General features: G+C 40.2%; 1 protein-coding gene across 4 annotated transcripts; it reads right to left on the bottom strand.

The window, feature by feature from the left end:
• Positions 1–3,998: 3,998 nt before the first annotated feature.
• LOC135472875 (uncharacterized) lies at positions 3,999–11,935 on the bottom strand. Of its 4 annotated transcripts, none has more exons than XM_064752580.1 (2): positions 11,823–11,935; positions 3,999–5,453 (listed from the first exon to the last, which is right to left on the bottom strand). In XM_064752580.1, the coding sequence occupies exon 2, from the start codon at positions 5,440–5,442 to the stop codon at positions 4,762–4,764; it is 681 nt and encodes a 226-aa protein (XP_064608650.1). In that variant the 5' UTR covers positions 5,443–5,453; positions 11,823–11,935; the 3' UTR covers positions 3,999–4,761. The 4 variants fall into 4 exon arrangements, with proteins under 4 accessions (XP_064608650.1, XP_064608651.1, XP_064608652.1 ...); XM_064752581.1 differs by having other exon boundaries at positions 11,803–11,928; XM_064752582.1 differs by having other exon boundaries at positions 3,999–5,448; positions 11,803–11,925.
• Between the last annotated feature and the right edge of the window lie 5,630 nt (positions 11,936–17,565).

Below are 17,565 nucleotides of genomic sequence, written 5' to 3'. Positions count from 1 at the left end.
TTTGCGTTGATCGATTTTTTGCCCAAAATCTCTGTTATATCCTCCTTAACTTATAATATGTCGGATACTGGAATTGCCTTGCATAGGATGCAGACTGTCCATACAACTCGGTCTAGAGCTGAATAAAACATATCTCTATCGATCAGCACCATTTGTACGTGACGTGGCTGTGTACTGTAGGGGATTAGCAAGGTATTTAATTATAACGATATAACCGGGGGGGGGCGAAACCCTTTACGGCCTACTTTATTTGTTTTGCTTTGTTTAATTGGTTGTGTTCTGTTGTTTTTTTCTGTTGTAAGGTCGCCATTGAGTTGAAAGGGGACTATTCACTTGTATATAACGACTGGGAGTCCTGACCTCAGCTGACGCATGTTGTATATTTTAACATACATCTAAAGACATCAGTATTGAAGAGGATGTCTACTGGGGATAATAGGTAAAATAAAACCCATACTCGGTAAATTTTCACGTTTTCTCTATTTAACAAGAATAGCTGAAATTGTTGCCTTTCTGTAAATATAAGATTTGCATCTGTAATATTTATGTTGTTAAATTCACTCTAAAGTTCGAATAAATAAATTATAATACGACACGCTTTATAAATTTAGGAACTTTTTCAACGGTAACACGTGCAAAGACAAGGCTGGTATTTTTTTGTGAAAAGTACATTCAATTATTTGGACTATTCTAAAATAATAGCAAAAATCGTTTGGATTTGCGCTAATCGGTTCTCTGCCAAATATTTCCGCTATATGGCCTCTTTAAAACGAATTGTGAACGGAATGTGCTTAAATTACCAACACATGCATAGACGTGGTTCGACATTTTCCGGAATGAAAGATGAAATCGATACAAAGTGCTCAGCGTGTAAAGGTTTAAGGAGTTATGACCACGTTTTATCTACTTTTGATGACACCAAACGACTAGCAGTTAGATTTTATCCACATTCGCCCCATTGTAACATGGACTTTCCCAACAGTGTAAGAAGACTAACGCCAATTCTTTACCTCTTGGTGGCTTAATGGTTAAAACGTCCACCTCGAAGTCGGGAGACCTGGGATATGGGAAGACTTGAAAAAAAAATGGTAAAAATGGTACTTAAAAATGGTACATGTGGCTGTATCACTTGGGACAGCACTTAGTTGTTAAAGCAAGGAAAGAGGACTGGTTGGGCCAGTACCGGCTGCTCTTTGGCTGCGTCGACTCACCCTGCCAGATTGTGCTAATATTATTTTAGAATAGAAATAAAAGGTATACACCTTGTCCTATGCAAATCATGTAGATAACGCATAGCAGTCTCAGGAGTTGTCTGCTGTTTGATTACTCGAAGCCTGTGGCCTATCTTTCCCAGAGAGCAGACCACTCCTGTCTGCAGTGCTTTGTCAAGTAATTTGAACATGGTAAGCTACGTTGTATTTCTTATATTTTCACAGAATGCCCCCTCCCCAATTCGTTGATGTGGGAGCGTCTCATTAGGGTAGTTACTTCTTTTAGTTTCCTTTCAGATTTTTGGTACGGAATTAATTTTGATAATTAGAGCGTCTTCAGGAGGAGAGACATCTTTATTGTGATCCAGCACCTTCAAAAAGCTTATGTGTGTTGCACGTAATTACAATGGTAGCTGTTTTATGTATTACATGTACATTGCTATAGAAACACACGTGTAACGCTTTACAGCCATGGGCATACTCAAGAATATTTAACTTATACGACGACGGCCAACGATGTTACGGGAGGAATGCGAGCAGAGTCCGGGGGAAACCCACGACCATCCGCAGACCTTCCCACTCAGGCCACAGCCATGAAATTCATTTGTCAAAAATAAAAAATTAAAAAAAAACATGAACTTTGAAAAGGGGCTGGTATGGTAAGGCGGGGAATCGGGCCCAGGTGCTGGAAACTGTGCACTTCAAGAAGCGAAACTGACTTAAGCTGTGCGTGAAAGATGCTCACCCACTCGTAAGGCTACTTCTTTTTCAGTTCTGTTTTACTCTTCTTTTCCTGTTATATGGCAAGCATGCGACTTATAAAGCTCCAAACATACACCGAAGCAAAATATAGGTCATAAAATCGAAAAATGGTAGACTGTTCCAGTCACACTGAAACATCTTTTCTTGCATCAGACACTGCAGAGTGGGGGAAATCACTAAACCACAAATGTAACTTTCTGAAAAATTATTTAACACGCAGTTATGCACTAAACAATTAAATACATATATAACAAATGTTCAGCCTTATACTTCCGCTACGAATAGCAGATGTGCTCTCAACCAGGATCCACGTATGATTTCGCTATAGTTGCACACGTTACATAAAGCCATAACTTAACAATTATCCGTTAATTAACATATCAAATTATAAATTATTTTTACACATGAAGACCAAATTTAACCACAACGAAACTTTGACAGCACGTAGAAATGCACACATGAAAGTTTTAGTAAAGACATTTTTCTAATTAACGTTGATCTTCATATTGTAAATATTCGCCTCGTTTGGACGAAAAATTGGCTTTTTTGATCGAGAGTGCATTTTTGGCGGGTTATTACTAAGCAACCATCTTTTTTATGGCCATGTAACTTTCATGGATGATTCGACCAAGTTATACTTCTGATTTGGAAAATTACAGAACTGCCCTGAGATTTTGAAATTTGCACTTTCTTATCGTATCTCTCTGGGGCCGTATTCTCCGCCTTATCGGAGGCCTACCAGGTCCTTTTCGAAAAAGTCTTGAACAAGCTTAAGTCATGATTTTGTTTTCTCTTGATCATTTTCATGCGTAAATGTATTATTAATTAATCTATACCTGTTAATCTAGGTATCGCGACATATTCATCGCATGAACGGTCGTCTGTGGATTTTGATGCCTTATTTTTATTTATTTAGGTGATTTTACGCCGTGATCAAGAATATTTGACACAACAGTGGCCAGCATTATGGTGGGAGGAAACGGGCCATTACGGCCTTATTTTGATTCCAGTCTGATAGTGAAACATCTTGTATATAGGCCCTCCATGGCTTAATAGTGCTATAAATATTTTCAAGTTTTATCATTGCGTACTGGTCATGTTTGGCAAGCAACAATCAAGTTTCGTTCTGACCTGATGAAAATTTGTTTGTTCTTTTCATTACTTCTGCATATTTCGCTAAAATTTGCACTTTGAACCAGTTGCTAAGAACCAGTCATACAGTTCCAGCAGAGTTTCATACTTAAATAGGCCTGAAAATGGTCATGAAATGTTTGGTTTGGAAGTGTCTGTCAACGCTGCTTATATCTATATAGGGGCCTCTGAGGCTCAGCTGGTTAGCGCGCTAGCGCAGCGCAATGACCCAGGAGCCTCTTACCAATGCGGTGGCTGTGAGTTCAAGTCCAGCCGTACCTCTCCGTTCCTCTCCGGTCGTACCTGAGAAGGTCTGGCAGCAACCTGCGGAGGTCGTGGGTTTCCCCCGAGCTCTGCGCGGTTTCTACCCACCATAATGCTGGCCGCCATGGTATAAGTGGATTATTCTTGAGTGCGGCGTAAAACACCGATCAAATAAATAAATAAAAAGAAATATATGCATGCAACAAACGGATGGGTCAAGGTGGACAACTCTCGGACACCTGTTGTCGAGTACCTTGACCCGTGTTACCTCCCCTTTTATAACGTAAGCGTTTGTTGCTTGGGGACACGCAGAGACGAGTGTCGGATGCTTTTACAACGTCTTTGTAACCGTTAAATACATTGTGCATGTACAGCGTGCATATGCATTGTTTGCTTTCAGTATATGTAAACTGCAATCGTTACTCGTGTTAGTGGAATTTTTGCGTAATATAGCGTGAGGAAATAACAGACGGATTATGTGAAAACAGTTGATGACTGTACAAAAATATGTATTTGTTTTTATGATTTGACATGATGTAAATTATCATGAACAAGCATTCCATAAAACATTTGAGCTTTACGATATATGTCATTCTAATTTATAGAAAATTTAGGAAACAGTTGGCGCACTCGTGCTGTATTGTAGTATTTACCGGATCTTGTTTATAGATGAGTCAGTCATAAATGAAAGCTATAACCATGGACTCGATAGCTAACACAGAGCACACTGTAAGAAAAGGCTCTCAACCTGAACGCAATTGTGGAATACGCGGTGAATGTTCATGGTGCCGCCCCACATATTGTGGGTTAATTTAAGCTCCGAGCCCCCAGGATCACAGTGCTGTCTCAGCCAGTTTATGGTATTATTTCTGAACTTAGATTTGAATATAAACGGTAATTTTTATAACAAGTCTAAGGTATCTTTAAGTATTAAACTAAAAATTCCTAAGGTTTGTCTTCACATTAGCATAGTAAGCTGTTTCGAGTTCAATAGAACTAAGTGTGGCTAAAACTTAGGATCCATGAGTCAGATCAAACGCACATATTGGTAATCCACTGGATTTGAAAACTGGTTAAACCTGCAATTTGAAAAGTTCCTCTATGTATACACAGTTCATCATGGTTAAAGTGAATCATGGGTTGCACAGGGCGATGTATATATTGAAGCAAGACATGCTGTTCCAATCTTTTGGAGAAGGTCGTCTATAAACCACCGTGTTAAAAAAAAACACCAGTTAATAATACCTCATCCCTTTGGTTAACAGATGCCAATCATTTTCGACATCATATCACACAATGAATAGTTCGTCTCTTTGACCTCTTTCGAGTCAGTTGTGCAAGTTATAAGCGCCAAATATAACTGGTTGTGAAGTTTGATATAAATCCTTTGTAGTTACATGATGGTAGTGATCTCTTCTTTGCCGTTGGAGATTGCGGCGCTTGACATTTCTACTTGCTCCTTGTGGTTCTTGTCATCGCCGACGTAAAGCGCCGGGTTGTCGAAGGCGTTACTGTTCATTTTGGAGAGGTCCGTGTCGTACAAGTTCTTTTCATTGACTGTGTACGACGTATCCCTTTCTATGTACCGGAACTTGTAGACAAAGCCAATAAGCAGTAAAAGGCCGAGCACGACAGCCGTTGCGACGCATCCTATGGTGACAGGTTGCTTGTACTTCGCTCCCAGCGTCGCGTACTGCATCCCGTTTACGTTGATTGCCTTCCGCAGCTCGAAGACGAAGTCGTTGGTTTGGTTCCTAACGGTACAATAGTACGGTCCGTAGTCAGCCATGTGGACGTCCTTCACCGTTAGGTACAGTCTCTCCAGTCCCATGGATTCCGTGAACTCGTACTTTGTCTTGTCGCCCTCTTCGATCTCCACCCGCTTGTCCCCGACCTCTCGGGACCAAGTGAGTCTGTACCCCAACTCCGGTTGGTAATCGGCCTTGGAGTCGTTACAAAACAGTTCCACGTCTTCCTCGTCCAGAACGAAATGGGACCACGTTATCTGATCGTTTTCTTGGGCCTGTGCCACCCACGTGGCCAGCACCGTTATAAGTAAGCCTAGCCACTCCATCGTCTTCTGATCTGGCGAAATAAAAGATATTATCTGGATTAAAACGCCACCATACTTGAACCGAAACAGAATTTTATTGGTTGGTATATTTGTTTATTTATTTGATTATGTTTTACGTCGTATTCAAGAATATTTCACTCATGCAACGGCGGCCAGCATTATGGTGGGAGGAAACCGAGCAGAGCCCCGGGGAAACCCACGACCGTCCACAGGTTGCTGGCAGAACTCCGCAGATACGGCTGCAGAGGAAACCAGCCTGAGCTTTTGTATAAGCAGGAAATCAAGCAATGATATGATAAGTAATAATACCAAGTGTTGAAGTAAGTTCAATCATTTTCTGACTATGTCACCGACACATATGTGTGTGGACTTCCCACACACTTGGCGAAGACTGGTGGTATACGCAAGCCGCGGATGGTCGTTGGTTTCCTCCGGGCTCTGCTCGGTTTCTACCCACCACAATGCTAACAGCCGTCGCATAAGGGAAATATTCTTGTGTACGGCGTTCAAATAACCAATCAGATACATGCAAAATGTGCCATGTTTACAGTAAAAGACAATAAATGTACATGTATTGAATGTTTAATATAATAATAATAATAAATATATATGATATGAATTTTACTCCCTAAACTGCATGGCAAGGGACTAGTCTTTCGCGTGTATATATATATATATATATATATATATATATATATATATATATATATATATATATATATATATATATGTATATATATTATATATATATATATATATATATATATATATATATATATATATACACACACAAACGGAGCATAAGTAGCTACGGTAAGTTTTTCATGTAGCTCTTCAAGTGTGACCCCTTGCGGAGCCCCTACGTCACGGCTGAGAGGATTTTGCAGGGCTTTTATTGTCCTTAATCAGGCTAGTTTCGGCCCTCTCAACCTTCGCGCGGGACTGCAGGCTTCACATCTACTGTGCCTGTTTACTGATAACCTTAAGAAAGACTCCGTTCATCCAGTTCCCAGTGATAAATGATGCCTGGCCCTCAAGTTAACTCTTAAATGAGGCAGTACAGTATGTTCAATTTAAGCGTAACGAAATCAAAACGAGAAATTCGTCACAGTGGAAAGCGAATAGTGTTCCCTGTTTTGTTAATCACAGGGTTATGTATTTGATCGGTGTTTTACGCGGTAGTCAGGAACATTTCACTTATACAACGGCGGACGAAGAAACAGGAACAGAGTCCTCGGGAAACCCACAATTTGCAGGCAGACCTTCCCGTATACTACCGGACACGTCAATCACAGGTCAGCGTGTCCATTTTAACTTAACGTGCAAAGCGGTGTTAGGCTGCGCTTAATTAGACTTGAGGTGTATACTGTATCCCTATCCCTTACGTATATCCCATCCTTGCACAGGCTCGGTCAAGCGGGGTGCACTGAAGCATGACTCTTGGTCCAGATGTATAGCGTTTGTTCATGTTCAGGTATATGGGAGGCTGTTAGCATAACCTAACTACGCACGATTTACGTTTGAATCTCCATGGATTATCTCTGTATATTTGTGTGAGGAGTCCGTATACCAAAATGAATATATTCATTAATTTACAAGCAGCGGATTAAAATATTACAAGGAAACCTTCAACTTGCTTATATTCGTTTTTTTGTGCAAAGGAAATAGCATATAGTTATCTTTTCTGAAAAATATGTAAGTATATTAAGTGGTTTTTGCTTACGTTGATTGATGCTCGAGTTTCTATTTCCTGAAATCACAGAAACTTCGCAAATGAACATTGATTTGTTCCTGGAATACCACCCAGTAGATCTGCCTATTCACTATATTTGTTCTTCGACAGCGTATAGGTAACACATGTTTAACTCTTCTACTGTACACCATTCATTGTATGTATTGGATACCATAATTTTCTTTGAATTTAGGACAGGTATTACCAGTGCTGAAACAAAGAATTTTTTCTCTCCCAGTTTTTCGGAATAACAAAGATATGAACATGTTGTTTATTAGATGTTGTTTATTAACCATGTTATAAAAACGAAACTATATATTCCTGTTTCAATTACATGTTTTCCTCTCCGGCCGTTAGTGGGAATATCTGCTAGCATCCTGCGGATGGTCGTTGGTTTCCTCCTCGGGCTCCGCCCGTTTTCCTCCATTTTAATGCTGGGCCGCCGTCGTATAAGTGAAATATTTTTGAATACGGCGTAAAACAGCAGTCAAATAAATAAGTAAATAAACAAATCAGTTACATGTACCTCTGTATTGGCTAAGGCCAGATGTACCAAAAAACAGAGAATTAGGGTGGGTACGGTAACCTACTGGTGTCACGGTAAATTACACAAGCGACTGTACATACGGCTTTTTCCGTAAAACGAACTGACAAGTTGTTTTAATGGAATAAGTTTTAGCGATTTCCTAATTTGAAAAACGGATTGGTGGTGCGTTTTAATGACATTAAATTCTTTTTTACGGAATTCGCTTAAGTGATTTAATGATCAGTAAATTCAATGCCTGTATGAGTCAGTCAGATAGCAGTGATTGGTTCGGTGAATACTCGTTTTTTTAGATTAAATATTGACAACAAATAAATCATATCATATTATCATATCGTATGTACACGTTTATCAAAAGTACACAATTGTAGCCTGCTATTTATCTAGAAAAACTATCCAGTCGTAAGTGGGGAGGTCTGCAACACCTGCGGATGGTCGTGGGCTTCCCCCGGGCTCCGCCCGGTTTCCTTCCACCATAATGATAGCCGCTGTCGTATAAACCCATGCCTCATATCAGAATATAATAACGGGGTGGAAGAAATTGAAACAAGTTTGATTCCATAAGTCTGTGCTAAAAAAAGTAAAGGCTCATTCCAGACTCCTTTGACTTTAGTTTTCGTAAACTACTTTTAGTGAAATATTAGTACCACAAATTTATACTGTTTATCGTACTTATATAGAGTGAGCAACGTAGGCCTATGCATGCTCACACGCTCTCTTACATCACTGCCACCAATAGGCAAGCCTGACCTTTGGAGCCTGTGCGACGCATGGAGGCTTGTTTAGGCTTAGCCTCACCATGCACCGGTGTCCTCGCGCGGAACTATTTAATTAGCATTCATCAATAAAATTTTTTCACGTGTTGGTTAACATTGTGTTTGGCATTCTTAGATAGGTAGATTGCATATGTAGACGTACTATTAGAACTAAAGGATGAGACATATAGTTTTTGTGTTTTCTGGGGTCACTTTCTGCCTCATCACCGTGACCCCTGTAGAGCTATGCAGACTTCGCCTTGCACGGTATGTATGACGGTAGGTCATGGGTGAAGGTATATGACGGGAGTTTGGTCGTGTATGCTAGGTACTCTCACCGGGGTTACGCGTGACTATTTGCCAACTATAACACTGTCTTAGCTACTCTGGTTTTACTCTCTAAGATGTAGTCGTTTATGATCATTGGTGTGCAGTAGACGTAAACTGCATAACGAAAAAAAAAAACACGTGTTGAACTTTACTTTAGAGTTGGTATGTAACCCGATGAAGGAAGAAGTACACATGAATGACTGATACAGCACCCACGAGGTACGGGTAACCTAGTGCATTGTGCATGATCATTGGACCTTGCATACATTCGACAATCTGACATGAAGAAGGTATATATACTGACCCAAGATATGGTATTAACAGGAACCATTTCATGGGCACACGCAGCATTTTGGGGAAAGGAGGGCATGGGGTTTAGGATTTTATATATAGGGTACTTCTGTTACGAGAGCCTCGTAGACACCCTTGCGCCAAAATGAATAAAAAACAAAAAAAAAAAAAAAACAATGTCGCTATCTTGTATTAGTAACATATATACCAGCGCTAATGAAAACTATAAATAAATGATGATGAACTGGAGTTAATCCTCGTGCAGCGCACAAGCTGATAGATTCAAATAAACATAGACTTCTTCCTGATTATTGAGTTGCTCTCAATATTTCGGTCATACACGACAATGAGGGTAGATTCAATGATGACACTATTGCTAGCTGTGTGGGCATCCTAGCAGTAACATTTTTACTGACTTTGTAACATTTTAACAATGTACTGAGCGCAAAGCTTAAAACAAACCAAATTTCCAATATGTATAGTATTCAACATGTTTGATATCAGTATTAAACCCAGGGTATTTGGTTTATGGGCCGGACGCTATATTCATTTATGTCACCATACATGGATGCATGGTGGTCACGTTCTTTATCCTCTACACATACAGTTAGTATATCATGCTGGCTTCCTCTCCAGCCGTACGTGGGAAGGTCTCTCAGCAACCTGCGGATGGTCGTGGGTTTCCCCCCCGGGCTCTGCCCGGTTTCCACCTACCATAATGCTGGCCGCCGTCGTATAAGTGAAATATTCTTGAGTACGGCGTAAAACACAATCAAACAAATAAATAAATGAATACAATTAGTATAGGTCTTCTCTGCACGTTATGGTACAAATAAGAATGGCGCTGTAGGTTAATATTCCCCTGTTGAAGCTACAGAGGAAAAACAACCCGATTTCCCCCATGACTCCACGATGCTTGTGTAACGTATACTACATGTAGGCTATTATACATTCCCATGCTGGCTTTCTCTGGTTGTACGCGGAAAGGTGTGACAGCAACGGGCGACTCGCTAAAAGAAATAGACTATAGGTATATGTAAGGTACGTGAAAAATGACACAATATTCATCCGCGTGACTAACTGTGGACATATATAAAATAAATATCTATATTTCGGCGAATTTAGATATTTTATCCTGAAATGCGGTATCCGTATATACATGTATATGGTGGCATAGTGTTCAGCCAATTCAGTTACTTGTGTATCCTGGGATGCAGTATGTGTATATGGTGGCAGAATGATGGCCGCCCGAATATTGGTATGTAGGACGAAATATATTAGGTATATACAAGTCGTGAGACCTGGGATCAAACCCAGTTCGGATCTTACCAAAAACTTTAAAAATGGTACTCGTTGCTGCCTCGCTTGGCGCTCAGCGCTGAGAGCTTAGAACAAGGAGACAGGACTGTTACTGTTAGTATAATGTGACTGGGTGGGATGTCATGTCTGGTGTCTGCGGCATGATATTTCAGTGGCGGCAGCACTTTGTCGGCAATGAACGCGCCCAGCCACAAGAAGACGCATCACATGTATATATACACACACTTGATGGCCCCTGGTCTTCACATGACTGAAAAAATGCAGGACGTAAAACCCAAATCATTCGTCCATTCATTTAAATTACGCAAGTTTACTTAAACTAATTAAATGTTCGATCGGGGGCGTTTCATCTCCGCACAATCCAGACAAATTGGATATGTGGGCCTGGTGGGCTTGGTTTGTCTACACTCCCTATATATCGTGATGCACTGTTCTAGTTAGCTTACGTTAATCTCTAGTACAATTTACACATTAGACCTACATGTATATAAGGTTGTGGTCATAAGGATATATTTGTGAAATGTGTTTCCCGGATATCTAGCCTATAGCTTTACGTGAGCGATCGGACACACCGTGTGATTAGATCTGAACCCTCAGCGGAGATGAGCCCATGTCCTCAGCATATAGGCCCACATGTATATCCGTGTAGAGAAGGATATGCTATACACGCACGTATACCAAACTGTCCGCTGCGTATACATTGTGATATGTCTCCAAAAAAAAAAACATGGTTATAAGTTATCATGTTGCATGAATGGATCATGACTTGGTAAACAGTTCGATGTATACACAGTGATTTGAAATCTATAAATTCGTCCCAGCAGTCCTAAAGACACAAGCTCTGCCTGTTAAGTACAACAGTTCCTTGTATACAAGCATTCATGTTAACAACCCTATGTAGCCTGTTCTGTTAAACGGAAATGCATTTCTCAACAAAAATTAAAAGTAACTATAATATCTCTATAGGTTGGGAAGTTGCTGAGTTTAGAACAAAGCTGTCCGAAGTTTCCACCCATGCCCTGTCTAAATGGATATGGCCCACAGTATAAGAATCAGTATATGGTGAGTGGGACTAATTGGTAGGTCTGCCTAACACCATGCTGAAATACGCAAAGGTGTGCTTTTGTACATATCTGGGCCGGGGGGTGAACAGAGAATCGCAGGTAAACATGCACTGCACATTGTCAATGAACGTAACGACCGTCTAGTGTTAGACTGACATCATAGCTGTTACAGGTAATGGTTGTTTTGTGTTACACCCATATAAAGCAGAGGTAAAGTTATCTGGATTCCCTACTAAAACTGTAGGCCTGTCTGTAGGCTTGTACATGTAGTGAGAAAACAATGGCCAAGTAAAGTATAACAGGCCCATGCAAATGTAGGCTTACCGGGATGTAGACTGGCTTACCTTGTTGTCGGTTCTCTTGGGTATTACGCAAATATTCGTCTGAGGTACTAACCTACGGCTGTTAGTTGAGATATACACGTACGTCTATAGCGCTTTGTCGTACGCCTATCTACCGCTGTTCTGCCAGGTCCGGTATGCCTGGGCTGGCTGTACACCAGAATTGAGTCAGTCCGCCAGTCCGGTTTGCGCGAAGGGGCTTCGGCAGGGGTATTGAAATTAATCGTGGTTAAGGAGGTGTGGGTTTTAAATAAAGAATATCCTATATATATATATATATATATATATATATATATATATATATATATATATATATATATATATATATAATGTCCAATAGTATGTTTGTCTCAATATAGGAAATACATGAGGATGGCTGAAGAAGGGGAAGGAATAAAATAAAGTTGAACATGCCACATATAATTTCACCAGTTTTCACGCGTTTGTATATATTCTAGGTTTATCCAGTAGATGTACTGGATCATCTACCCATCCCCGCCTCCCCCCTCACCGTCAAAAACACTGGATACGCAAAGGCAACAACAAGCACATACCGTTCGATAGGACGATAAGAAGGAGTATACTGTTCCAGACAAAGCTAGAATGGGAATAAGCAGAATGATCGAGGTATATAGGCCTACAAAGACATAAATGAAAGAAAAAGGCTGCCGTGTTCAAATAATGTTTGCAAAATATGCAAAATGTTTGTTTGCAAAGTGAAAGAAAGTCCACGATCAGAAATTGATACAGGCTGTAGAACTTACACAAAGTCAGAAACAAAAACACCAAACTGCTGTATATATAATCATGTGTGCCACCGGTACCAGTAGAAACAGCCAAATGCCTGATGGACATGTACTTTGTTAGGAACAAAAATTTGCAATAGACACAATTTAGAAATTCGAAAAGGAGAGTGTATCTTCACAGTGTTATTAATATATTCAACGAAAATCAAACTGGAAGTTTTCTATTGAGTATATCATGACCTGGTGTTTTTACGAGGACATAGAAAAAAAAACAGTCTTCACTATATAAAATTTCAAAGTCTTCTGTTATATTGTAAGTGTTGTAAGTCATCGGAACGCGTCCTGGGTAAAAAAAAAAAGACAAATTCGACAAGACAGATTTCTACACATCAAAATCTCATGTGTTGTTCCTTTATTTCGCCTTGTTGACAGGCTTTGTCTGTTGCATTGTTACACTGAGTAGGCAATGAATTTCTGTGTGAATTTTAGCATTCTGGATTTCCTGAAGCTTACTTAGTGTTCAGCAGCCCTGGCTAAGTGCACTTTATATCTCTACAACACATGATGCTATCATAGTTAAGGGCTTAGGCCTACTTAGCTAAGTGAGTTTCATGAAACTGACCACTGATCTTGAAGGTACCGGCGCAATCCTTTAAAAAAATTCTGTTCATAACCCCTGTCCGAACTGCAAGCTAGCATAGACTGCTTAGTATTCGCCAATACAACGGAAATAAGTGTCGGTAACTACCGTTGTTATTCACAAAGCAAAGCAGTAACTCAAAAAAAAATGATTTGATTGGCTGTTCATCTACTTTCATCATACAGATCGCACATTTGGGATTCATCATTAACACAAAGATAGAGAACATGAGGTCGTGGTTGCCGAGAGCTTAAGGCGATGGATTGGGAGACTCGCTGTGACTACCAAGGTGGTCGGACGTGTTTTTAAGAGCTCTCCCTGCAGTGTTGATGTTGTTTGTTCGTGGCGTACTTCAAGTACCTGCTTGAAGTCAAGCACAGCATTGCCGCAAGGCTGGAGAAGGCGGGAGACACATTATAGTAAGGATTTTATAATCCTAGTGGATATAGAAGATACGCAGAAGGTGCCTGCAGAAAGCGTTATCATGTGTTGGAGGAAAACTGTGGCCTGAGTGCTGTGTTGGCATATGTGCCGAAAGCCGGATGCCATTATGAAATAACACTGTCGGACAAAGCTTTATGTGACCTACTCAGTGAGGGCTGGGAGATTGACGGTATAAATTATGCTTGCATGGGTCTTTCGCAGAGAACTGTGATGGTCTCATTTCTGCATTTGCCAGCATATGTGAAGGACGATGAAATTGTGGAAAAGTTGAATAGTGTTGGAGCGGAAGTAATCTCAGAGATTAAAAAGTGTTACTATCCCGGCAACATCAATTGCCGACGATACGATGTATGTAAGAGTACAACTCCCACGGAACAAAAAACCGCTACCGCATGGAATGAAATATACAATTGTAAACAGTTCCGAGTATTTTAAACTGCTGCACGACAACCAAAAAAAAGTCTCTTCTTTGTGCCATTCGGGGGACCATTTGTTCAGGCAGTGCCCGGAGTTTACATGCTTTAAGTGCGGATGACAAGGTCATGTTGCCCGGGCGTGCCAAGCTGAAATATGGTGTGGTTGCACCTTTTGCAAAGATTGTGTATATGACAGTCCCACATCGTTGTGTCAGCACTGCGGAATGTTGGATTGTGCGTGCTCAAATGACTTTGTAGAGACCAAAATGGAGGAATTAACAGCAGGGGAAAGCCAAGTAAAAAACGCAGTCGTCGGGGGGGGGGGGGGGCGTATAAAGTTGCGTCTCACGTGGAAATAGGCAGCGAGGAAGGGGCCGGTCCAAAGCGAGGGGCAACGGGAGAGAACTGTGAGGACGACGGCACTGGCGAGGGCTGGTGTTTTGTCAAAACAAACAAAAAGATGAACAAGGGAAAAGCACAAGCCGTGTAAAGATGGAGAAAAATTGTACCGTACCGACAGAAAAGCTCCTTATGCTAAGCCTGCATATGTGGGACGTGGAGGTCTGGCCTTGTAATCGACAACCAATATTTGCATAATTATGACTGTGGAGGGTATGCTGCTTTCTCTTTCTTTTCATCACAATGTTTTGTTTCGCCAATGTAAAACTGTAATGGTTTTAGAAATATTATTATTTATTTATTTATTTTATTTGATTTGGGTTTTACGCCGTACTCAAGAATGTTTCACTTATACGACGGCGGTCAGCATTATGTTAGAGGGTGATGTATACTATAGCAATTTTTCCGACAGTTGCAAAGGTGTAGCCTTCGTTATACGGAAAGGGATTGCTATCAGGGTCATGATGACGCTGGACGTTGGATGAAAAATCACTGTTGAGATTAATGGCAAAGAATTTGATATTATATATGTTTATGCACCTAACTGCATAAAATGAGAGAGAAGTTTTTCCAGAATTGTGCTAAACTGCTCGGTGACAGACCTGTTGTCATATTGGGCGATTTCAACACGGTGCTATCTAAGAAGGATATGTCAACAGGTGTACTGGAGAATGATAAGTCGAGATTTGAATTACATAACCTTATGCAAAATTTCAATTTAGAGGACGTGTGGCGCGTTAGACACCCGGACAAATCGAGCTTTACATGGCGACGTGTAGTAGAAAGGGTGTTACGCCAGAGCCGAATTGACTGTTGTTTAATGTCTACAGAAGCTATGTCAAAGTGGTCAAACTTTGTGTATAAAAAAATACGTCCTATATTGACCATTCCATTGTTTACCTTAAATGTGATTTTACATATCCGGAGAGAGGCGCAAGGCTTTATATCTTTAATAATACCCTCCTGTGTGATGAAGTGTTTTGTGCCAGCATTTATCAATGATCAACAAAAAGTTGACATGCTCACTCTATGTTGAAAATATTTCCCTTTGGTGGGACAATTTGAAATATGAGTTAAAAATGTTTGCACGATGGGGGCAAACGGAAAAAAGAAGAATATGAGAAAATCAATGAAATTCAGAGGCATTTAGATAAGGAATAAGCGTTATTCTAGGGCACGACCTTAAGCGCATTCTGGAACTTGAAGCAGATTTAGAGTCCGTTAAAAAAAGGCCAACTGTAGAGGGCCTATTTTGAGATCAAAATCCTTTTTTGTGAAGGTGATGAAAATACAAAATATTTTCTTAACCTGGTAAAGTTTAAGCAAGAGGATAAACTTATCAGATCTTTAACTTTGCCTGATGGTAAGATTGTAAATCGTTTTGAAGATATTTTGGATTGTTTACATGATTTTTACTCTGATTTGTATAAAACAGGTGATATTAATGAGGAAGCTATGGAAAGTTTATTATCAAAAGTCAGTGTTACATTGAGCGAGGAGGAAGCCAACCAGTGTGACCAACCATTGACTTTAAATGAAATATTTGATGCTCTGAAGGGTATGTCTAAAAACAAAAGCCCTGGTAATGATGGGTTTACAGCTGAATTTTATATCCATTTTGGGGAGCTTTTGAGCCTGGTTTTGTACGAACTGTATGAGAAAATCTTTAACACGGGGCAACTAACGAGGGTTATGTAAAGCGGTGTAATATCCTTGATATACAAGCAAAGTGAAGATAAGCCCTAACTCAAGAACTGGAGACCAGTTCGCCTACCTAATGTAGATTACAAAATCATCTCTAGGTGTATGGCTAACGTGCTTAAGAATGTAATGAGTACTATCGTCAGTGATTGTGAAACCTGCTGCATTCCAGGTAGAGATGTAGCAGATTCCATTTGTAGCCTTAGAGATGCTATGTATTATGTTGAGAATGATAATGTGAAAGCATATTTTATAAAACTGGATCATGAGAAAGCTTTTGATAGAGTATCACATAATTTTTTGTTAGCAGCTTTAAAGCGTTTTGGTTTTTGTGATAATTTTTGCAAATGCATAAAGATTTTTTACACGGACATCAGAAGTGCTGTTAAATGCAATGGTCACCTGACAAAATATTTTCCCGTTTGTAAGTCCGTGAGACAGGGCTGTTCTATATCGGCTCTATTGTATGCACTAAGGGTTGAGCCCTTGGTGTTGCCATCAGGCAATCTGACTGTATTCATGGTGTTACTATTCCGGGCTCACAAAAGCAGTGTTTGCTTTCCAGCATGCTGACGATACAACAGTAACGGTACGTGACAAACACTCTGTCAGAAATGTTCTTGATGTTGTAAATGCGTATGGTTTGGCGTCTAACGCAAACCTTAACGTGGAAAATTCCGAGATCTGGTGTTCCAGTTTGGTGAATAATGTAGATAAGATTGAAAGTGTTCCAGATAGAAAAATGGCGGACAGAGTTGTTGACTGGTGAAAAAAGGTTTGGCTTCTCTGAGGCCGTGTGCAGGGATTTTACGCACTTAATAGGTCCTAAAAGTAGGTGAGAGATGCCCCCAAAAGACAAACCAACAAGCAGAAAAACTCAGGCGAGTACCAGAAGCATGGGTAAATCAAATAATGAAGCTGGAGACGAAGGAGAATCGAGGACATTATTTGCTTCAACAACAACGTCACCCAAGCCTGAGGAAACAACAACAACTGCCAGTGAGAATCCAAGCTCTGTCCAAGTAACACTTGCTGATTTACATGCAACTATCCTGACTATGAACACAGCCTTAAATCAGAAACTTGTTTCAATTCAGTCAGATGTCAAAAACATTAAGCAGGATGTGACACAGATAAACGAGAGGGTAACCAAATTGGAAGGAAAATTCTCGAATGTGGAGGACAGTGTTAGTATGTTAAGTGACAAAGTAGACGAATTCGAAAAGTCCATCCCAACCACAGAACAAAAACTAATGAATTACGTCGCAGAATTGGAGAAAAAATTACTTCGCCTGGAGATACATAATAGAAAAAACAACCTTCTCTTCTATGGCGTTCCTAAAACGAGTGAAACCGAAAATACCCATCAGTTTATCAGGACATTTTTATCAACCGAAATG

The sequence above is a fragment of the Liolophura sinensis genome, chromosome 8 (assembly GCF_032854445.1).
Source record: "Liolophura sinensis isolate JHLJ2023 chromosome 8, CUHK_Ljap_v2, whole genome shotgun sequence".
NCBI classification, from domain to species: domain Eukaryota; kingdom Metazoa; phylum Mollusca; class Polyplacophora; order Chitonida; family Chitonidae; genus Liolophura; species Liolophura sinensis.
Note: the sequence above shows the minus strand (reverse complement) of the source record. Positions and strands in the feature narration are given on the sequence as shown.

Bases quoted from the DNA above. Each gene is read 5' to 3' on its own strand.
- LOC135472875 (XM_064752580.1), bottom strand. From the start codon at position 5,442: ATGGAGTGGCTAGGCTTACTTATAACGGTGCTGGCCACGTGGGTGGCA.